This window comes from Cucumis melo, chromosome 9 (genome assembly GCF_025177605.1).
Source record: "Cucumis melo cultivar AY chromosome 9, USDA_Cmelo_AY_1.0, whole genome shotgun sequence".
NCBI classification, from domain to species: domain Eukaryota; kingdom Viridiplantae; phylum Streptophyta; class Magnoliopsida; order Cucurbitales; family Cucurbitaceae; genus Cucumis; species Cucumis melo.
Window position 1 is genome coordinate 16,966,865 of NC_066865.1, and position 24,124 is coordinate 16,990,988.

A 24,124-nucleotide genomic window follows, 5' to 3' on the forward strand; every position below is an offset into this window, starting at 1 on the left:
TCCTCTCTCTGAGTCCACTCTTGATAATGACCCATTGGCTGCAAGTGGATCTATAAAATCAAGACTCACTCTGATGGTACTATTGAGCGTTATAAGGCTTATCTTGTAGCAAAAGGGTATTCCAAAGAATATGGTATTGACTATGAAGAAACATTTGCTCCTGTGGCTCGGATGACGTCTGTGCGCAGTTTATTAGCTGTTGCTGCTGCCAAGCAGTGGCCTCTTCTTCAGATGGATGTCAAAAATGCTTTCCTTAATGGGACTCTTTTTGAAGAAGTCTATATGAAGCCACCTCCTGGTACTTCTTCTCATCCTCACAAGGTGTGCCTCTTGCGTCGCGCACTATATGGTCTCAAACAGGCTCCACGAGCTTGGTTTGCCACGTTTAGCTCTACCATCACTCAACTTGGCTTTACTTCCAGTCTTCATGATACTGCACTCTTTACTCGTCACACACCCCAGGGTATTGTTCTTCTTCTTCTCTATGTTGATGACATGATTATCACTGGTAATGATCCACAGGCCATATCTGATCTCCAACACTACCTTCGTCAACATTTTGAAATGAAAGACCTTGGGTCTCTCAACTACTTTCTTGGTCTTGAAGTCTCTAGGTGCTCGGACGGGTATCTATTGTCGCAAGCTAAATATGCCTCTAATCTTTTAGCTCGCTCAGGAATTACTAACTTTAACACAGCTTCAACGCCGTTAGATCCCAATGTTCATTTGACCCCTTATGATGGTGTTCCTCTTGAAGATGTCAGTCTGTATCGATAACTCGTTGGCAGTCTCATCTATCTAACAGTGACTCGCCCAGACATTGCATATGCTGTTCACATTGTTAGCCAATTTATGGCTGCTCCTCGACCATCCACTTTACTGCTGTACTACATATCCTTCGCTATGTCAAGGAAACTTTGGGACATGGACTTCAGTTTTCTTCTCAATCCTCTCTTGTATTATCTGGCTATTCCGATGCAGATTGGGCTGGGGATTCTACAACCGGTTACTGCTTCTACTTAGGCGATTCTTTCATTTCTTGGCGTAGTAAGAAACAAAGTGTTGTCTGACAATCGTAGTGCCATCCAAATTGCCCACAATGATGTTTTCGATGAGCGTACAAAGCACATCGAAAATGATTGTCACTTCATACGTCATCATCTCTTGAGCCACACACTTCTTTTGCAACCTGTCTCCACCACTGAGCAACCGACCGATATATTCACCAAAGCCTTACCATCTACTTGCTTCAATCAGATATGTACCAAACTCAAGCTGACAGCTACTCTACCACCTTGAGTTTGAGGGAGGGTATTAATGTATATTTTGTAATTAAAAAGATATTATCTTATTTTATCTTGTATTATTTGTTGCCTTTTTCATTCCATAGAACCTTGTTCTTATACCCTCTTTTTCCTTGATGTAAATACACAAGACAATATTCATCAAAATAAAGTCACAATTAGTATTCAACACTCATATTATCATTATGTCTCCCCATGGGTATTCAGGTTTTCACCGACTTCCTTCTCAACTTTGCTGAGGACAGCCCTAGGTCTGAAAAATTGTTTTAAAGTGATCTCTCATCTACTTTGACACACATATTACTGTTTTATATTATCATTTTTTAATGAGATGGAACTTCCCTTTTTCCTTTTTCTTTCTCTTTATTTCTTCCTCTTTCCTTCACTCCTTCTGATCCTCTTTCGCAGTTTTGATCGATCGCTGCAGTATCAACAATTAGTAAAAAAAAAAAAAAAAAAAAAAAAAACTCTAACAATATTCCTCATGAACAATAATGTGCACCTACATCCTCATTCAAAGAAACCACCAGACAAAAAGGACAAAATTCCGTTGACATTGATTTTCCAATTACCGATCGAAGAGGAGGAAGGGTGAAAGTTACATTTTTGGGTTATTTTTATGGAAATTTCTTTTAATATACACAAGAAAAGCTCCATTTGAAACATTTACTAAGTATATATATTTCTTTTTTTTATTTATTATATAAGAAAATTATAAAAATAGAATATTTTACAAAATATTAATTATGTCAGATTTTTTCTATTTTTTAAAGATATATTTTCTATTTGTAAATACTAATTAATTAACTTAATAGAAATCCTTGTGTAATTAAATGAAATTAAAGTTTTGAGAAAAACATAGAGTAGAGTAGATGACAGTTTTTTTCCAACTGATTAATAATTAATTATTAATATAGGGTCGAAATTGAAATTTACGATTTTCAAGTTTAAAGCTTAATTAAGACTTTAATGTGCATATTTAATTCTCTTAAAGGAAAAACAAAAAACTTAAATCTCTTAAATGAAACAAAATGAAACTAGAAAGTTTGGGTATAACCTCCCATTCCCTTAATAAAGTTTTATTTATATTAATTAGCAAAGAGTTCATTTAATTTTGGATATATAAATTAAAGAATCAACCTCTCTTCTCTTTGATCCCACACACCAAAAAGAGAAAAGAAAAGAAAAATTCAAAATGATCTCGAATGACGTGGTTTGTAGATCTCAAACGTTGTCGTTGTGCAAAACCCTTCCTCTTATCAACAACATCAACTCCTCTTTTTCTTTTAGACGAAGTAGTCTTCCTATCAAGCCTTTTAAAACTCGTGTGGTAATTATATAATATTATGAAATTTTTTTTCATTTATTTATTTTTGGCTCTACGGATTGAACTAATTTTTTTTTTTTAAAATAATATTTAGCAATTGAAAATTACATCATCTGAATTAAAATGGGAAAAAGAGAGGAATGAGACTGAAGAGAAAGTTGATATAAACAAAGACAACATCAACCATAACGTAGAGGTAACCTCTTGGAATATTATTTAAATTAATTTTTAGTCTTAATTTCAATTTAATTCTTAAATATCGTAAACGCTGTGGTTTGTGCAGGAGTTTCTTCTTGGCTCTGAAGAAGATGAAGCCATGGTTCCATCTCAACAGTTTTGTCTCAAAGCCCATATTCCCAACACTCAAAAGGTTCCTCCTGATCATTAATTACAACTCACCAATTTTCACTTCAAAAACCTGTTTAATAATGTTTTTCTTTTTTGTTTTTTTTGGGGATTATTAAGTACATGGATATGTATAAAAGATCCATAGAAGAACCTTCAGAATTTTGGTCTGAAATTGCATCATCTGAGTTCTATTGGAAAAAGGAGTGGGATCACAATCAAGCCTTCAATGAGAATCTTGATATTACCAAAGGCAATATTAATATTGAGGTAACATATATTTCTATATTATATACAATCCTTTTTATATTCTCTTTTATATTTTGAAAACACATATAGTTTTTTTTTTTTTTTTTTTAATTTTTTTATATGGACAGTGGTTCAAGGGTGGGATAACAAATATTTGCTACAATTGCATAGATAGAAACATTGAAGCAGGATTGGGAGATAAAATTGCAATGTATTGGGAAGGAAATGAACCTGGTGTTCAAGCTTCTTTAACCTATACCAATCTCCTTCACCAAGTTTCCCAAGTATTATTTTTATTTATTTATTTTTATTTTATTTTTCATATCTCTAATGAAAATTATATTTATTTTTAAAAAATATATATTTTTGTTAATTAATGTTGATTAGGTTGGTAATTATTTGAGAGACATTGGAGTTAAAAAAGGAGATACTATTGTCATTTACTTGCCTATGATTATGGAACTTCCCATAGCAATGTTGGCTTGTGCTCGCATTGGTGCCATCCACTCTGTATGTATAATATTTGCTATATGTTACGCTGATCAATAATTTGCTCATTTTATTGTCTTTTTGTTCGTATTAGTTCAAAAATATAACAAAAAGAAAATTGCATGACATTTTGGTCTCCTAATCAATTTATCACATATATATTTTAAGAATATTATATTCATCGAATTATCTTGAAAATATTATTTTAAGATAGGAGATTAAAATTGATACAAACTTTTGTGTATGTAATATATTTTGGTGTATAATATTATAAAGGTTGTATTTGCTGGATTTTCTTCTGAATCACTTGCACAAAGAATAATTGATTGCAAACCAAAAGTGTTGATGACTTGCAACGCTGCAAAAAGAGGTTCTAAAACCATATTTCTTAAACACATTGTTGATGCTGCCCTCATTCAATCAGCCAATCATGCCCATTCTATTGGTATGTTTTTTTTTTTTTATTATAAATTTTTTGGAATGAAGTTTTAATTTGAAAATAGACCAAAAATGACACAATATATATAGGTTAATAATAAAAAAGAAAAACATTTGCTGGGCAGATTCATGTTTGGTTTATGAAAATAAATCAACCTTGAAGAGAGAAAACACTCCATGGAAAGAAGGAAGAGATGTATGGTGGCAGGTTTGTGTGTACAATAACATTTTTCTTTTTCTTTAAATTGAAATGTATTTTTATTTAAATTTATTTTTTTTTTAAAAAAAAGAAAACATGGTTTTTTTTTGTTTGTTTAAATTCACTAATTTTGTTTTGAATTATTATTATTGTTGTTGTTGTTTTAGGATGTTATTCCTAAATATTCAAAGAGTACTTGTAATGTGGAATGGGTTGATGCTGAAGATCCTCTTTTTTTGCTTTACACAAGTGGTAGTGCTGGAAAACCTAAGGTATTATTCATTTTTATTTACTATAACCCCTTTTTCTCACTAATTTTATTACTTTAATAATTTAATTTAAAGTAACTTTCAAATAAATAAATTAGTTGCCTTTCTATTTTTATAAAGGGTTGATTATTCAATTTTATACGTGGAATAGGGTGTACTTCATACAACAGGTGGATATATGGTGTACGTTGGAACCACTTTCAAATATGTCTTTGATTTTAAACCGTCTGATATTTATTGGTGAGTGCGATTATTATTTTAATTTACATTTAAACTTTATTTTGTTCCTTTTAATTTTTTTTTTAAGGATATTATATACTATTAGTTTAGACATGTAAAGTGTTGTTATAATAGGGCTATATTCTCATTATATATACTACTACTACTAAATGTATCAATATAATTTTTTAATTAAAATTAACAACAATAACATCCATCTAAATAAGATAAAATAAGCAGCTTAATCAACAACATTTTAATCATTGGTAGTTCAAGTTTTTTTTTTTTTTTTTGTTTTTTCTTATTTTTGACCTTAAAATTTGGGTTATTCCTTTTTTTAAAAAAATGAAAATGGAGTCGATCGTCTCTTAGATTTTAAAATATTTATTTTAAATAACATCATATCTGCAACTTTAGAGTTTATAGACTAAATTAAATATTTTATAAGTTTAATAAATATGAAAAACTTAAATATTTCTTTCTAAGGTCTACGGCTGATTGTGGTTGGGGTGCGGGACATGGCTACGTAACATATGGACCACTGCTTAATGCAGCCACAATTGTTATTCATGAAGGGGTAACTTTTTTACTTTCAGTTTTAGTATAACATGCAGTAAAACCAAAATGACCATTACATAACCAACAGCATAATATATTAAAAAGAAAAGAAAAGAAAAGAAAAGAAAGAAAATGAAGATAGTATGGATATAGAATTAAATAAAATGTTTGTGTAATAATGAATATTGAATTGGCCAATTGGGGGTGTAGGTTGCAAATTATCCAAATTCAGGGAGGTGTTGGGAAATAGTGGATAAATACAAAGTCTCCGTTTTCTTCACTGCTCCCACTTTGATCCGCTCTCTTATGCGTGATGGCGATCAGGTCATTTATAATTTTACATACACACACACGCACACACACACACACACATATATATATATATATAGAAGTGTTATTTTCAAGTAGTAAGTAATCCGAATGGAATAATTGAAAATTATGGATGGCGGCAGCATGTTAGGCGTTACTCACGAACATCTCTACGGGTACTTGGAAGTGCAGGCGAACCCATCAATCCCACAGCATGGAGGTTATAAACAAATCTTTTACTTTCTTTCTTCAAAATTTCACTTCCATTTTACCTATATTATAATATAATTGATATCAGATACCTGCTCCAATTCATCCACTCCCAATTAGTACTAAAATGTGATCATGCACAACAGATGGTTCTACAAGGTGGTTGGTGACTCTCGATGTCCTATTTCAGACACGTGGTGGCAAACGGAGACCGGCGCCGCCATGGTAACTCATTATGTTGTTGTTCTTGTTATTGGATTCATATTTTAGTATTAGAAAAAAGATATTTGATTAATTAATGGGGGTATTATTTGGATTCTGAATGTAGATTACTCCAATTCCGGGGGCATGGCCACTGAAGCCTGGTTCTGCTACTTTCCCATTTTTTGGAGTCAAGGTTCTTTCTCCTTAATTAAACTACACCCTTTTATCATTTCTAAATGTTATTATTTTATAACATTTTTGTGTAATAGGCTGAATCAACTGTAATAATTTGAAACTTCAATTAAACTCAAGATTCATTGGTTGAATTTCATAATACCTTGTTTTTGTTGACTGTAATCCTAAAGAACTAAACCCATAATTCACAAAACAGTATATTGATCATATACCTAGTTTGAAACTACAACAATATGGTAGCACTATATATTTTTCACACATTTACATCAAAGTTAAACATGGAACCAAACCAACCTACTTACATGTGGATGCAGGCAGTAATAGTGGATGAAGAGGGAAAGGAAATAGAAGGAGAAGGCAATGGGTATTTATGTATAAAAGGGTCATGGCCAGGAGCATTGAGGACACTTTATGGAGATCATGAAAGATATGAAACCACATATTTCAAGCAATTTCCAGGATATTATTTCACTGGTGATGGTTGTATCAGGTGACTTTTAATTCATGTTTCTTAGGTCAATGTTTTTCTTTTTCCATTTGATTTCACCTAGATAGTAATTATGTATGTTAATCTTGGTGTTATGCTTGATATTTAGGGATAAAGATGGATACTTCTGGATTACTGGACGAGTTGACGATGTTCTCAATGTTAGGTATATTATATGTATATGATACTTTACATTCTTCAAATAATTAATTCCCTAGTGTTCTTTAATGAAAAAGAATATTTTTAAACACTTAAAATGTTATTTCAAACACACACATTTTAAGGTATTTAATTTTATGATGTCGAAGTATATGATACTTTGAATTCACAAGTTTTGTCTGATTGTGCATTTTTTACCTCAACCAACATGCTAAGATTTATTCTAGAATCAAATAATGAAAATGAAACTTTCAAACACTTTGTTGCTTAGTACTGAATTTATGTTCGATATATATTCATATTTATATATGGTAGAGTAGATTTAAGTGTTACATTTTGAAATTAATTCAAGCTTTTGTCAAAATATTTAGAAGTTTTAAGACATAAAATATGGTCTAAAAACTTAATATTATGCAGTGGACATCGAATTGGGACAGCAGAAGTGGAATCTGCATTAGTTTCACACTCTCATTGTGCAGAAGCTGCAGTAATTGGCATTGATCATGAGGTCACACAACCATTTCTATATTTGTTTCAAATGTTTGTCGTAACAAATCAACCAATGTTGGTTCAATAGACACACTCTTAAAAACAGGAACCATGTAGAATTGTAAATCAAAGTTTAGGAACTCGATTTGTAATTTAACCTTTCTCTTGTCTTCAGGTTAAAGGGCAGAGTATTCATGCATTTGTTACGTTAGTCGAGGGAGTTCCTCAAAGTGAAGAGCTCCGAGAAAGCCTAAAACAAACAATTCGAACACAGGTTAGTGATCATTTTCTGGAATATGAACTTCAAGAGGATTGGAAGAAAGTAATTTAAGAGTGAAATATTTTGTTATTGCATTTCCAGATTGGAGCATTTGCAGCACCTGATAAAATACATTGGGCAAATGAGTTGCCAAAAACAAGAAGTGGAAAGATATTGAGAAGAGTTTTGAGAAAAATTGCATCCAAACAGTTGGATGAGATTGGAGATACCTCAACACTTGCAGATCCTACTGTCTTAGATCAACTTATTGCACAAATTGATTCTTGAAACCTCAAAGAACTAGAAAAACTAACAAAAAACCAAAAACAAAAAGAATGAAGAAGTGACCTACAAATAAAAAGCCTTCAATGCAGTGGCCAACTTAGTTTACGAATCAATTTTGTTCTTTTGAAAATTAGTTTGATCTTGTACTTGGTCCAGGGCTTGTTTGGGAGGGAGAAAGATATATCCAATTGTCACCTACATGTAAAAGAAAATTTGGCAGAGTATTTTATTGGAATGGAATAGATGCTTCTACAGTAGAGATCATTTATCACATTTTTCCTCAACCAAACACCCACTTGAAGTTTTGGCCCTCAAAAAAAGTTGTAGAATCACAAAAACAAAGATTAAGATGGGCAATAATATCCAATGCAGTCAAAATATTTTTGAGATTCAAGAAAGAAATTTCTCGCTAAGATTAACTTAGGACAAACGACATCCCTATACCTTAGAGAAGTTGAGACATGTCTCATAATCCAAAAAAAAAAAAAAATTATGTGCCTTCAATTATTTTTAACTATGAGTGTCTTTGTAATCCAATCATCATACTTGTGGTTAAAACCTTATCCTGGACACCATCAAAATACTACCTTATCCCTGGACACCATCAAAATACTCTCTCTCTCTCTCTATATATATATATATTATATTGTTCTCCAGTTACTTTTCCACACCAGAGCATCTCATAAAAGCATGTATTATAAATTCATATTTAATTAATAGTTTAAACAAGACTTGGTTTAGAAATGTTCTACTAAGTGAAGAAATTGAACAATCAGGATTTGCTACGATGTAAATAGATTCTCAAACCTATTCATTATAAGAATGTAAATAAAGATACATCCCTAATAAAATAATCATAATAATCATACCAGGATAGACAAAATGGAAGCTGATGGTTTGAGCTAAAGCTTGGACTTGGGAATTTGAGGTTCTCTAGACCATGAAGGAGGGATGACTCTGTAATCTTGAGTTGGCTCTTCAGTCTTTACTTTTTCCTTTTCTTCTTCATCGTCATCCAAGATATCTTTCGAGAATGCATTTGGGTTTGCTTTTATGCAGCTCTGCAAAGCCACAAAAGGATGCACACAATCCGATCCCTTTGGAAAACATCATAATTCAGTTGTTAGTATGTACCACAGGTTTTGCAAAGATTATTTTCTCAAAAAAAAAAAAAAAATACGACCACCTCATAAGTCATAAATTAACGGTTGTTTCAAATTTACAAATTTTGGTTATTTTTTAACTTTTGAGTTCAACACAACATGTGGAGCTGTGAGGATTCAAACATTGTCGAGGATCTATGCTTCATTCTTCTGGTAAAAAGCCAAAAAAATCAGATGCTATAAATGTTTGTAATTGAATTTTTCAGAAAAATATGTAATAGAAATCTAACGAGCATAATTAGTTGCAGTGTCAAACAATATTAGTTATAGCCCTTAATTCTACTTTTCAACCAAAAAAGCCTAAATATGTTGCACTGTTTCATGTTTTCAACCGATGTGATCTATTAATTTCTATATTACAGAGCTTAATGCCATGGCACTCAAAAATAATTAGCTACGTTGAGTTCCTTTACTCTCATAATGTCAAAGACATTTGGTAAGTTCTAACAAATCATAATGAAATTTATAACTATACAGAGACCAATTGACTACAATTACAGGGTAAGGATTGAAAAATATAATTCAACCAAAAAGCTTTGCCATAACTTCTTACTTTTCCTTTAAAAGCTACATAAAATGTGGTGGTTCCTTCTTTTTCCTTACCTTTTCCTCTGCAGTACTCTTGAAGAAGCAAAGAAAAGCATCAGAAAACTGGACCCCACACGGACCTTTACGCAAGTCAGCTATGCAGGGGCACTCCAACGCTCTATTAGCTTTGGCATCAAGAGACTGAAAGAAGCATGGGTCAACTTCTTCGTTTCTATCCAATTTCAAAAGGAAGCTTATATCTTTAAAGTGGACAAACCTCATTTGTTTCATTACCATAAGCTTCAGCTTCTGCAAGAAAGAAAATGCTGGTTATATTTACGTCCTCAAGTCTAACACTAAAGAGAACTAGTACAACAACAAGTGCAAATAATATTTCAATTTATGTGTGCAAAGAATTGTTAAAGCACACTAGAAAAATAATACCATTCTGTTCTCTGATTAAATAGTTGCATTACTCAGTGTTCTCTATTATCTTTTGTGTTCCAGCTTAGTATTTCATACGTGTGGTAGCTCGTTGCTTTTCTTTTCAGAGGTATTTACAGTTTCACATATGTAATCTGTGATATACCCCTTTAACTGAAGAAGATCTCAAGACTTCAATGGTTAGTCGGTAGAAAACCTCAGCTTAATGCTGGTATGCAGCCAACAACGGCTAGTGTTCCAAATAAATTCCCTGTCCATGAAGAACTATAGAATAACTACAATCAGAAGCATGGTGCAGTTAAGGTTAAGTCTTTCACTGGAAAAATTTCAATTGGATGCCCTCCTATAAGCAGTCTGGTGGTCTTCATAATAAAGTAACCTCTCACAAATTAGATCAATACATCCTGTAATGGCAAAAGTTGCCTCCAATTCTAAGACACTACAGACCTGAAGCCTGAAGGACACCTCTGAGTAGCAAGAAAATGACAGACGATCATTGTGTTTATCCCCCTCACACACACTAATGCCAACAGACAGACCCACAAAATTTACTAATTCAAAATATACAATAGTACTCCTAAAAAGCAAAGCATCCAATTAACTTCTTCAGGGGATGATTTTATAATTAAGTGACAGCTGAAATTGTTTCACTAGCCATAGGTTACGGAACATAAGGCGCCAGATGCATTGAGTCCTCTTGGCATCCAATTAATAACAGCTGATATTGTTTTTCAAGTCATAGGATACTAAACATAAGGCAACAGATGCATCAAGTGCTTGCTTGGCATACTATCTCAAGTGCCGAAGAAGACAAATGCTTCAATAAAGAACATGGAGTTTTACAAGTCAAGGCGACTACAATGATGGTTGATTATCCTTACTCAGGTAAGACTAAACTAATGGAAGCTGTCCGTGGCTAAAAATCTAGTTCCAACGAGGATTTTCTTTTGCCAAATCTGTGTTGGTCAGATGACAAATACACACTTGTTGTAGCCATTCAGAATAAGCTTGCAAAAACAGGCTAAAATTTCTCTTCTTGTACTAGCAAGCTTTTGGTAGCTTTATGTTTTGTATCATCTTTTGTAATTCGGACATTAGTCTCATTTCATTATTTCAATGAAAAAATATGTTTTTGTTTCCAAATAACGCAAAGATCAACCAGCTGCACTTGTTGGAGGTAGCACGATCATTGGTCATATTCATAACAATATTGCTGAAGGAGGATCACAAAATCAAACCTTCAAACCAAATACTCTTTTCTTTCTCATCTGGTCAGGATAGACATAAAAAGCAAGGTTAACTTAGAGGAAACAAAAGCAACAGGTATGGATGAGAGGGAGGAAATCAAGATCAAGAAACCATGTGCATACACTGCATGAGGCACACATCTGCTCGACGATAACAGCTCCTTTGCTCCAATTGCCCCCATCTTACAGTGAAAGATCCAATATTGCATCCTTTTGTAAAGCTTGCCAATTTGATATTTTCCAATTTCTCTTCCCCAATCCAATTTCTAACCAGATAAACCATTTGGCCTTTTGTATTGAGATCTATTCAAGCTTTCACTTGTTCATTGTAACTGTAGCTCATTTTGTTTTCTATTTTCATTTGTCCTTCAAAGAGAACTAAGAGGCTATCCTTCCCTTCAAACAATTCAAACTTCTTACTGAAACCAAACTTGAAACAAGAATCCTAGTCCTTCAACTTGATGGTGGACAAGAGTTGCCACCACTTTAATTTGCTGAACAGTGGAAGAATAAGAAATCCAGAAAGTTTATCTCATCTCTTCTATCCCCCTTTTAAAAAGAGAACTGGGATAAAGCATCGCTATCTTGTTGAAACTGGATCGATTCTCTTAGCTCAAGCCCATGTGCCACATTAATTGGCAGAGCATTTCACAGTTTATTTGATAAATAGGCTCATCACACCAGTTATTAAGGCCAAACTCCTTTTTAACTTTTCCACAACTCTCTTCCCAATTGTTATTTTCTGGAAACCTTTGCTAAAGTAATCTTTACCTCAAACACAAATCAATCAACCATGTTCCAATATCGAACTTTTGGGTATGTCTTTGAAGAAACTTACCAATAAGCGTTCTTCTAATTCTATCCTTTCTCTGCTCCCCTTTACAATTCGAATGACAACTCCTAGTCCCATAACTAACCCACTTCCAAGAATCCTTCTTCTTCAGCAACCATCCTTTCTCCACAGTCAACCATACAGTCAATTGCTTATAACCTTGCAAAGTATCATAGGTCCTATAACCATGAATAAACCAGGCCGTAAATGATGAATATAATCCCTTCACGAAGCAGGCCATACTGCAGACTAATGAATTTCTATTGTTGCCTAAGCATGTAATGAAGAATAAAAACAGATACTAAAACAGATACTACAAACAGAAATTAAATTTAACAGAATTCACAATAGTCCTTAACTCTTTTAGCACCCGAACTTTCAATTTCTTGAACATGAATCATTCTTATATGAAAAGGACCGCTTCATTCACTATCAGAAACATTTTTACAGACACGTAGAAAAAGACACGAAGAGATAAAACAGAATGCGACAAACCTGCAATTAGAGATTCCATGGATGGAGGACCGGAAGAGGAACCGGAGACAGGACTTGCAGATGGATTCGGGCTTGGTGGTAGATCATTGGGAGGCGAAACGGCGGCGACGCTTTCAGCTTGACCCATCCTTCAAACAACTCAAATTGGAATCGGTAGAAAAGTCGGCGATTGTTGTGATTGAAGCTCTGAACTTTGCAGAGTGGACTCGAGAATAGGGATTTTTTTTTTTTCTCTCTTTTATTTTCTCTTGTGTTCAATGAGTAGAAATTTAATAATTAATAATAGGATATTTGCAAAAATAGAAAAAAAAATAATAATAATGATTATGATAATATAGATCATATTATTACATTTTGTAAATTTTAAAAGTAGCAAATTTAAAAATAGATAATACTCTCTTATTTGTCATATTTGCAATATGTAAAAAATATGTTCTATGAACTGTTTTTTTTTCTAAATTTTTAGTTATCTGATACAATTTTCTATTAATAAATTGTTTTTCTAGTACTAGAAAATAAATGTATCATTTGATTTAATTTGATTTATAATGTAAATGAAATGTCATGGGTGTATCGTTGGGGGAAGGGTTGGGTTATGATAAAGATTAAAATACATAACTTTATTAGTATAACAATTGTCAGGGTTCAATATCGAACCTCTTAATTTATGAATCTTTAAGAGTCGTTGGGGGAAGGGTTGGGTTATGATAAAGATTTGTTTGGGGAAGGGTTATGGAGGAAGTATTACAATAAAATGTGTTTGAGAAAGGAATATAGAGGAAGTGTTATGATAAAATGTGTTTGGGGGAAGCGTTATAAAATTTATTTATATATATATATATATATATATATATATATTATAAATCCAATACACAAATTTCGAATTTAATTTACCAAATCATCATAGTTTTTGTAAAACAATTTGCCTTGATTTCTTTATATACGACGTTTATTTTCAACCTTTTTTTAAGTAATCGTTATATGCAAATAATTTTTAAAAAAATTCATATTCTAAATTAAATACACGAATTTCGTATATTTCATTTACCATATTCGTTTTAGTTTTCGTTAAACAATTTGCCTTAATTTATTTAACTATAACATTCATTTTCAACATTTTTTAAGTATATGTTACATTTCAATAAATTAATTTTTTTAAATGTGACACACAACCCATACACATATAAATAAGTGTAAATAACAATTGGAAATACGAAATTCCGGAAACAAAAAATAACAATCAAGACTTTTACCAACTCTAGTTTTGTTTTCTAATAGAAAATTACAATGAATCTAGTTTTAGGTTTTCCTTCGGTTTATTTTAGTATACTTTTAAAATATTAACTTTAATTTTAATTTTTTTAATAGTGATTATACTTTCAAAATATTTATTTTAGTCATTTTGCAACAATTATTGGGTAAAAAATTCATGAACCCACCATTTCTATAACAAAAAATTTGTTATGTTAATTTAACCAAGCTTAATTTAATAACCAAAATAACATTATGAAAGTGGAAAAATATAGACAAACCAAGTTTGTTGAAATTATAGCCTCAATAATTTTTAATTTAACCATACAATCCTAATAGTTTACTAATTGTTGTAATCAATTTACGGTAGTTTGTTAAAATTTTATCATTTTTTTATTGAATTGACATTCCTTAGATATTTAAGCTAATTAACAAAATACAATGAGTTGATATTGATATCAAAATTTTAATTTCACAAATATATTGATATAAATTCAAACATAAAGTTGATTGAAGGTAAGTAAATTAAAAATTTAATTGTGTAATCATAAGAAATTACCTAATTCAAGAGAAAGGGAAGAAACTAAAATTTTATAATGCAATTGTACCAAATTCATAATTTTAAAACAAAGTTGTGTTTTTAAAATAAAAGGATTAAAATTAACAAAACTCATAAATATAAAAATTATAAATGAAAAAAAAAAAGTGGATTAAAGAAGAGTTGAGGAAGGGTTAAGGGGAGGTTAGGGGATAAAACTAGAATTATGATAATCCTTCCCCCAAACGAGGGTTGGGCCTTCCCCTTTATAACTTCTCCCCCAAACATGTCATAAAGCTCTATTTTAACATGATTGAATGTTTCATTTACAAATGACGAGGTCTATTTTTCTTAAAAGAAAAACTTTAATCACTAGTGAGAAGTAACCTCCTTACCATTTCAAAAATGAAATTTGGGCCAAAGAAAAAATGATAGGTATCATTTCTATAAATCTAAGCATGAGTTCAAATTTTGAAATTACAAATTTTTAGGATCCTCATTTATTAGATACAAACTCTAAAATTACAGTCGATTTCATCATGGCTTTCCACTATAAAGGTACTTAAAAAAGTCTGGTCCAAAACTTTTCTCAATTCTCTGTCTTTTACTTCTTCTATGTTCTAATTCACATATTACATTAGATGTATTAACAATTTCAAATTTATGTGTTTTATTAACAGCTGAGGGGTTTTCAAGATCATGCATACCGCTAGACAAGCAAGGAACAGACAAAGATTTCTTTAAAGAAAAAACATGCTCAAAGAACTCTGCATCTCTATATTCATTGATGTTTTTATCATTTAAACAAGTAAACCTAATATGTAGCACTATTTGAGCATAACCGATAAATATACAGTTAAAGGTTCTAACCCTACCATAGATTTCTTCAATGTAGGAAATGGTATACCTTAGGCCAAGCATACCCAGACCCTCAAGTAAAAAAGATTAGGTGCATATCTTTTCCACAAGTCGTAAGGAGTTTTATCCAATTTTCTATGAGGGACCCTATTAAGAACAAAACATGTAAACAACACTGCTTCCCCCCACATGTTATCAGATAGTCAATAACTTAATAACATGAAATTCATCATTTCCTTAAGGGTTATATTTTTTTCGTTCTACTATACCATTTTGTTGTGGTGAGTAAGGAGTAGTAAGTTCATGAATGATACCATTTGATTTACAAAATTCTTTAAGAGATTTATCACTGTATTCACCACAATCTTAACTTTTTATCCTTTTACCTAACTGATTTTCAGCTTTAAATTTTAAAAATATGCTAGTAGCTTTATATTTTGTTTTTATAAGATAAATCTTAGTAAATCTAGAAAAGTCATCAACAAAAGATACATAATAATTTTTTCCACCTCTACTTGTAGTGTTTTTGAAATCAGCTAGATCAGAGTGAATTAATTCTAACAATTCACTACTTTTAGTCACAACTGGTTTGAAAGGTTTCTTAAAATATTTACTCTATACACAAATATGGCATTTATCAGTTTCATGTGATTTAGATGCATTAATTAGTCTTAAATCTTTAAGCTTCCTAATTGATGCAAAATTTACATGACCTAGTCTACCATGTCACATATCAACATATTCAACTATTTAAGTGGAACTAGAAGCATTTGCATTCATCGAAACGGTATTGAGTACAAACAGACCACTAGACAGATACCCCTTATTGACAAATTCTCCATTTTTGGTGAGGACAACCTTGCCAAGTTCCAGTACAATCTTAAGACCCGACCGATTCAACAGACTCCCAAACACCAGGTTCCTACGTAGGGAATGGACATACAAAACATTACTTAAGGATTACGTTCTTACAAAAAAGTCAATTTCAAAATAACCTTCCCCTTTCCCGAGTACTCTTACAGTAGCAGAGTTTTCCATGAATATGCGTTCTTCATCTGTAGTGTCCTTGTAGTCATGGAGAAGTTCTCGATTGGTGCAGAAGTGCCTTAAAGCTTAATATCCAGAATCCAGTTAGTATTATTTTCAATTAGGTTGACCTCCACAACAGCTGCTATGATATCGTTATCTTGTTCAGCAAGATTTGATTGTGGTATGGGTTATAAAATTATAAAATTTGGTTTTGGCATGGTGAAGAACTTCCTAACTCATCTTTCTATGGAGAATCTTCAAAGTTTGACACACATACATGTGAAGAAAATGATGTTGGAAGTGTAAAAGAAATGATTAAAGTTGCTCACGAGGAGTATTCAAAAGACCCAAATAGATTTGAGAAGTTGCTTATTCATCTGTTCTTGGTTCGAAAGAAATGTGCAGTATGTCTTCGTAGATCCGTCCCTAATCTTTTCTGGAAACACACAAGAATCTCGAATTCGAAACTTGTCTAGTAGATTAATGGTGTTAAAAGCAAACCAAGTAGTTCTTGCTCCTTTTAATCCCGGGTAAGTTCAGTTAGGGTATCGGTTGCATTGACAATAAAATAGTATTTACATTTTTGTATAATTAGGGGTCATTGGGCACTGCTTGCATAAATGCGTATGAGGATACAATGTTTTACCTTGACTCGCTAAGGACGACATTAAAAGCAACTATAAGATATGTAACCGACACGTAAGTTTAATCTTCTATATCATGTAGTGCCGTTAATTTTAATGCATGTACAATATTCTAAGATATGTGCAATCTTATCTTGGCAAAACAGAGCAATAGCGATATTTCACTCGCAAAAGAACATTAATAAAAGCAGGAAACAAACTTTATGGCAAACAGTAAAGGCAAGTATAAATATTTAAATTCATTGTATTTTGTAATTTACTAGCAATTAAGATTAGTCAGTTATTCTAATTTGTTATTTTTATAGTGTCCACTACAAGTCGGGAGCACTGTGTGTGGATACTATGTCATGAAGTATATGAGAGAAATTATAAATAGGGGGAAGCATTGTCATCTCAGATTCGATATGTTATATATCAAACTATTTCTTTTGTGGGTATAATAATTTTCATAAATACTAATTCATTTATTTTGCATGTCTACAGATTGATGTTTAGTTCAATTCTTGGAAATCTGCTGAAATTGTTTATATATATATTGGTTTTGTAAATGATATATGAATATGATGCAAATTTTTGGAAATGATATGAATGGATGATGTTTAGTTGCCATTTGATGTATATTTGTCGTTTATATGTAGTTGAATTCTTGGACCAATGGGAGCATAATAGAAGAACATAATATAAATAAATTACAACTAAAAATATGAAAAATTGCTTGACGGTTCTGAAATGTCATGAACAATAAATTTCTTGACGGTTCGCAAATGTCATAAACAAAGAAATTCTTGACAGTTCCAAAATGTCATTAAAAAGCACTCTTGATGGTTCCAAAATGTCATAAACAATCACTTTCTTGACGGTTATTAAATGTCATGAAAAATGCACTATTGACGGTTTTAAAATGTCATGAATATTTGTATTGTTGACGGTTTTTGTCATTCATACTCACATTCTTGATGTTTCTAAACTGTCTTTAAAACTTATACTCTCGACAGTTCTAAACTGTCATGAAAAATTGAATACTTGACGGTTATAAACTGTCGATGTTAACAATTTTTGACGTTTTTTACAACTGTCAAGAAAATTTCATTTCTTGATACTAGATTCAACGACGATTTTAAAACCGTCAAGAATAATCATTCTTGACAGTTTAAAATCGTCAAGAGAGTCAGTTTCTGTAGTAGTGCAAGTTAAAAGAGTAGAAAATTAGTATGTTTGTTTACAGTTATGAATTATTTAAAATAGATGCTAGATTTTATCTTTTATATGTTTACAAGATTTACAAATATTGTGAAGGGATTAGGAAAACATACTCTACCTCAGAAAATGTAAGCAAGATCCTTTAGGTTTATCTAATTCATTGCGTAGGACATTTAATTCACTAAAATATATATCCCGCAACATACCTTGTTTTACTTTGCTCACAACGATTAATTTCTTCCATTAGTTGGTGAGTACGAAGACCATTAACAATCGAAAATTGTTCATGCAAGTCATTCTATGAACGTTTGGCATTATCATAATTTGATAAAATAGAGCATACCTCAAGATATATTGTATCTCTAAGCCAAGGGACAAACATATATCGAATTGTGACCCAATCATCTTTCGTCCAGGGTGGAACAACATCTTCAACAATTCCATTAAGAAAACCAAGCTTTTGACAAGAAGAGAGAGCAACTCGAATAGCATGTGCTTCATCATCAAAGTTATCAAGCTTTAAATGAACAAATCAGCAAGTCGATTTTGCAGCCTCAAATAAAATGACGAGTTTGTATCAATTTTTGCCATTGAAATAGGGTCATTTTGTACTATTAGTACTATAGGCCATATATTAGTTTTGCTCTGATACCATATTGTACACGAAAGAATAAAAGAATGGTAGAGTTCCATTCTTTTTGTTTTTTTTTTCTTATTTCATTTTGATAAGATATATATAACAAAGTTAAATCTCATAACTAAAAGGAAATTATAAAAGTGTTGAATAATGCTATAATTTGAAGAAATATTTTTTATCACAAATTCAAATTTAGCTAAAGTGCTTCAAAGTTGAAAAGAGAATTGTGTTTGTGTTAGTTGTAATGACATCCATGATTATAGACTTCCATATTGATCCAATAAATTAAATTTTGTAATTTATAAGAATATCAACGTAGCCCAAAAGTGATCCAAAGAAATTAATCGATGTAATTAACATAAAAATTACTAATAAATCCACTCGATGGACTAAACAAACCTATCTTTCTTAAATTATTCAAATACTTCTGTTCTACTTAATCTTCAATAATATATGTTTAGCTTTATTAAAATTATTCAACTTTGATGGTGTGCATTATTTTTAACTATAAAACATAACCAGTATTCAACTAATTTTATTTGTATAAACTTAATAGAATGAATGATTTTATTTATCTTAGAAAATATTATACTAAAGTTACGATCACTTAATTAGTATAATAAAACAAATAGTAGCAAAATATAAACATAAACCAAAATAAATATTAAATTATTATAAATATTAATATAATATACAAAAGCCCCTTAGGCCATAACCACATGTCAATTCATTAGTCATTCAACATTCATGTCATGTGTTTATCAAATACTCAGTATGTGTTTATCAAATACGCCAAAAAATAAGTATATAGACACCTGAGTATTAAGGAGAAAGAGAGGGAGGGAGGGAGGGAGGGAGGGAGGGATAGCCTCATCGCAAAGTGCTCAAGTGAAGAACTTAACCTGTCGAAAGAAGATCAATGCTGTAGAAAGAAGATCTTGTTCCTAACCGCGTAGTGGGCTGCCTCTTTCTTTTAAGCCCACGAAGCGGTATCGCTTCATTCCTTTCCGGACTCCAACCCTGCTGCCTCATAAGGGTCTCGCTTGGTGAACTTAGATATTTTGAACAAGACATATGTTGGACATGACATTTCAGTGAAAAAGTTCAGTGGAATTATTGGAAACATTACATCTTCAAATTCCATAGTCTTCACCAATGATGGAATTCCTCCTGAAGGTTTAGGCCATACAAAAGCATTGTATATTCAAGTGAAGTGCAAAGACTACGTCATAGCAAGAGTCTTAGTGGATAATGGATCATCTTTTAATATAATGTCTAAAACTACACTATTAAAGCTTCTAGTGGACATGTCACACATAAAATCAAGTACTATGTTTGTGAGAGCTTTTGATGGGTCATGTAGAGAAATAATAGGTGAGATTGAATTACCAATCAAAATTGGCTCATGTACTTTCAGTATAGTCTTTCAAGTCATGGATAACACCCATATACAATTTTTTATTAGAACGTACTTGTATTCACTCTGTAGGAGTGGTGTCATCCATGTTACATCAAAAATTGAAATTTATTGTTGGGAGTAAGATGATTTATTTGATAGGAAAGGAAGATTTCTTATTAACAAAATTGGTCTCAATCCCATATGTTGAAGCGACAGAGGAAGCATTAGAGTGTTCTTTTCGCGCTTTTGAAATTGCTCATGCAACTATGATGGAAGCAACTATAGATGAAGTGATAAAGCCACATAGGTCTAAAGTTGAAGTTATGACCATTAGGATAATTCGAGGTGGATGATATTCTTTGTATCAAAACTTAGAGACATTTTTAAAAACACCGAGCAATGATGGAATGTTTGGTTTGGGTTATAATCCATCCATAAGGAAAATGGACTCATAATTATGGAGGCTTGTTTGTAGTGAAAAAAGTTTTTTCAAAAGGAGTTTTGCTTTTAACCAATATGGATGGCGTTGAGTTAAAAAATCCTATGAATTCAGATTATTTCCAAGATATTATGCATGAGACATTTTCTTAGAAAGATTTCGTAGTGTTGAAAGAAGTTAGGGGTATTTTTAGGAAACTTACATTTAGTTCTTAGAATGTTATTTCCATATGTGTAAACTTTCTCTCACCTCCTCTCTTTGTACTCCTATTCCAAGCATTGTTGTCATCTCTTTTTTTTTTTTTTTTGTCGTTTCTTATTATATTTATCAAACTTATGTTTATTTGTCAATCATTTCTTTTATCCTTTCTAAAATGATATCAAATTATAGTAAACATCCATGATCCACTAATCTATTATTCTATATGTTGTTAATTAACAAATATCAAGTACAACTTATTGTATTTGCAAACCAAGTAAAAACTATGAGTTTCTTTTGATAAGACTTAAGGAAATAGGTGTCTACAAGTCTAGACAAATTTTGCTATGATTGTGAGTTGTCGTAATTGGAAGCCTACGTCCTAAAGGGATTCACATTCTGTGAAGTCCAAGACTAAAACAACATTGAATCTTTACAACATCGTGCAGTCTTTCGCAGTTTTGATCCACTTGTTTAATACGAAGAGTGGTGAATCTGGCAACTTAAAAAGCTTTCATGATACATGTGTTTTATTCTATCCTGTGACCATGCTGATCATTTGTTAATAGGATTGGTAAAATATAGAGTAGTGAGCTATTTATTTCTTTGAAAATCATAATATTTTATTTTCAAATTAAACTTTTACCCAGTCCAAAAGTAGGACCCGTCCTACTTTTTATCAAACCTAGCCTTGGAGCTAAGGTTGATGTCTTTTCGAATTTGGTTAAATTGAGCCCAAATCTGAAGCTGAGGTCAAAGCCTGTCTATCAGGTCCATTATTTATCAAACCTAGCCTTGGAGCTAAGGTTGATATCTTTTCGAATTTGGTTAAATTGAGCCCAAATCTGAAGCTGAGGCCGAAGCCTGTCTATCAAACCTAGCCCTGGAGCTAAGGTTGTTGTCTTTTCAAATTTGGTTAAATCGATCCCATATTTGAAGCTGAGGTCGGAGCCTCCCTATCAAGTCCTTTATTTATCAAATCTAGCCCTAGAACTAAGGTTAATGTCTTTTTGAATTTGGTTAAATCGAGCTCAGATCTAAAGTTGAGTTTAAAACTTGTTTATCAGGTCCTTTGTTTATCAAACCTAGCCCTGGAGCAAATTTTGATGTCATTTCAAATTTGGTTAAATCGAGCCCAGATCCGAAGCTGAAGCAAAAGCCTGTCTATCAGTTTCTTTATTTATCAAACCTAGCCTTAGAGCTAATGTTGATAGTTTTTTTTCTTTCTCTCTCTAAAAAATAAAAATTCGACCCAAATACTTATCTATTTCCTTTGTCCACCTTTAAATATTTTCAAGATGGACAAAGGGAGGCAAGTTGTAGATACCGTATTTTGTCCTTTATTTTTTTATTTTATTTTATTTTATTTATTTATTTACTTTATTCTATTTTATTTTTATTAAAGAAAGTTGGATTTGAATTTGAATTTAACTTTAAAAAAAACAAAAAACTAGAAAAAAAAAACAAAAAAATGAATCTCACGTTTCTCCTTATTTTCCTCGACCACTCCCTCCACAACTACCACGATTTGTTTCCCTCTCCCTCCACCGCTCTCTCCACCTTCTCCACTCTTAGGACACGATAGTCTGCCTTCTCAGCACTCTAAAAAAACTACCAACTCAGTGTCGTCCTATAAAAACATTGGGAAGGTTGAAAAAGCTAATGAAACTTTTATGCTAAATTGGTCTTCAAAGGTATTATTTTTATGAATTTTCTTTCTTTCTTTTCCCATTTGAATGTTGATTGTGGTCAATTCCAATGAATTTGGTGATAACTGTGTATTTTTCAAAAAAAATTTTGTTGGAATTTCGTTGAATTGATTATACAGTGGCTTTAAATTGATTTTACAGTGGCTTTAAATTGTTTGATTGAGGCCAATTAAGTTTACTGTTGCTTCAAATTTAGCAGATTTAAGCCAATTGATTTCACTGTGCTTCATATTTAGTAGATTTAGCCCATTTGAGTTTATTCTGACTCTGCTTTAGTGTGCTTCAAATTTAGATTTAGGGTAACGTGGTTCTAAATTTGTTAGATTTAGGATTTAATTTGGTTATTGTTAAATTTTTGTTTAATTGCCTATTTGGTATAATTGATTAGACTTGTGAATGACAAAGTCGTTTATTAAATCAAATCTGCTGGCTGTTTAATATAATTGATTATATTTGTGAATGGCAAAGTAGTTTTGTTAGATTTGATATTTATTTCACAATCTGCTCATTACACTATATTCATTTCACCACTTGTATACATTATTTCTCAACCTCTATTTCTCATATTTCACATTGTTTTGCTATTATTATTATTATTATTATTATTTATTTTTTAATTTATATAATTGCAAAATGTATGAAAAAATCTTTTTTTTTTTTGTCATATTAATATAAAAATTTGAGACGGAAAAGAAGTAATGTTTATTTATGGATTTTATGATTTAAATTCCATAAATAGATGAAATTTATCCTTTTGAAAAATTAATTAATAAATTATTTTCAAACAAAATAAATCAATAATTTTTTATTTAAAAATAGGACTTAGTATTGTTTCTTTGGAATTTATTAATTTTTTAGATACATGAAATTTTCCATTAAACACCTATGATGGAGATCAAACTATGAAAGTTTGATATTTTAATATTCTTCAGGTGAATAAAAAAAATCTCTTTTGAAACGAAAAAATAAATTTCATTTTTCTAATGACTCTCATGCCACCTATAATTATCAACTCATGCTTAGCTTTTTTTTCTTAGACATGAATTGAGAACCATGAGACATTTAAAAAAGCCAAATAAAAACTTTGTTTTGTGAACCTTTTTTAATTTAGTTTAAAAGATAAATTTTGGTAATCATTTTTATGGGTATTGTAGGGTACTAACACATTCTCTACACACAACTAACTCCCGAATCTAAATCTGAATTTATGTAGACCAATGTTTTTATTATGACCAATCACACCTTAATATGGTTGGTGGCGACTCCGAACCCAGGGGTGGATTTATTAAGGGGCCAGCGGGGGCACGTGCACCCACTCACATTATCGATTTTTATATTTTAATATTAATTTTGAAGTGTCAGACTATAATATATATTAAACAATGCTTTATTTATTCAAATTTTTTGTTTTGGTGTAGTGTCTATGTCTCTATTTTGTATTTAAGTTAAAGGTTCGAATCCTACGAATCCCTGTTATTCTTTCTCTTTCTTCCTCAAAAGGTGTGATATCATTTATAAT

At 31.5% G+C, this 24,124-nt stretch overlaps 2 protein-coding genes across 4 annotated transcripts; one reads left to right on the plus strand and one right to left on the minus strand.

The window, feature by feature from the left end:
• Positions 1 to 2,471: 2,471 nt before the first annotated feature.
• On the plus strand, positions 2,472 to 8,258 carry LOC103502952 (acetyl-coenzyme A synthetase, chloroplastic/glyoxysomal-like). Its single transcript, XM_008467079.3, has 20 exons — positions 2,472 to 2,634; positions 2,726 to 2,827; positions 2,915 to 3,001; positions 3,097 to 3,246; positions 3,354 to 3,509; positions 3,613 to 3,735; positions 3,991 to 4,159; positions 4,278 to 4,360; positions 4,519 to 4,623; positions 4,772 to 4,860; positions 5,326 to 5,416; positions 5,608 to 5,721; positions 5,850 to 5,926; positions 6,063 to 6,141; positions 6,245 to 6,313; positions 6,630 to 6,805; positions 6,912 to 6,968; positions 7,379 to 7,469; positions 7,626 to 7,724; positions 7,812 to 8,258. The coding sequence occupies exons 1-20, from the start codon at positions 2,500 to 2,502 to the stop codon at positions 7,995 to 7,997; spliced, it is 2,238 nt and encodes a 745-aa protein (XP_008465301.2). The 5' UTR covers positions 2,472 to 2,499; the 3' UTR covers positions 7,998 to 8,258.
• Positions 7,433 to 12,949, minus strand: LOC103502941 (mitochondrial intermembrane space import and assembly protein 40 homolog). Of its 3 annotated transcripts, XR_540690.3 has the most exons (6): positions 12,704 to 12,949; positions 9,963 to 9,994; positions 9,761 to 9,886; positions 8,864 to 9,091; positions 8,062 to 8,189; positions 7,433 to 7,700 (listed from the first exon to the last, which is right to left on the minus strand). XR_540690.3 is itself a non-coding variant. In XM_008467070.3 (5 exons), the coding sequence occupies exons 1-4, from the start codon at positions 12,828 to 12,830 to the stop codon at positions 8,897 to 8,899; spliced, it is 480 nt and encodes a 159-aa protein (XP_008465292.1). In that variant the 5' UTR covers positions 12,831 to 12,949; the 3' UTR covers positions 7,433 to 7,700; positions 8,864 to 8,896. The 3 variants fall into 3 exon arrangements, 2 of the variants coding, with proteins under 2 accessions (XP_008465292.1, XP_050946252.1); XM_008467070.3 differs by lacking the exon at positions 8,062 to 8,189; XM_051090295.1 differs by lacking the exon at positions 7,433 to 7,700 and having other exon boundaries at positions 7,769 to 8,189.
• Between the last annotated feature and the right edge of the window lie 11,175 nt (positions 12,950 to 24,124).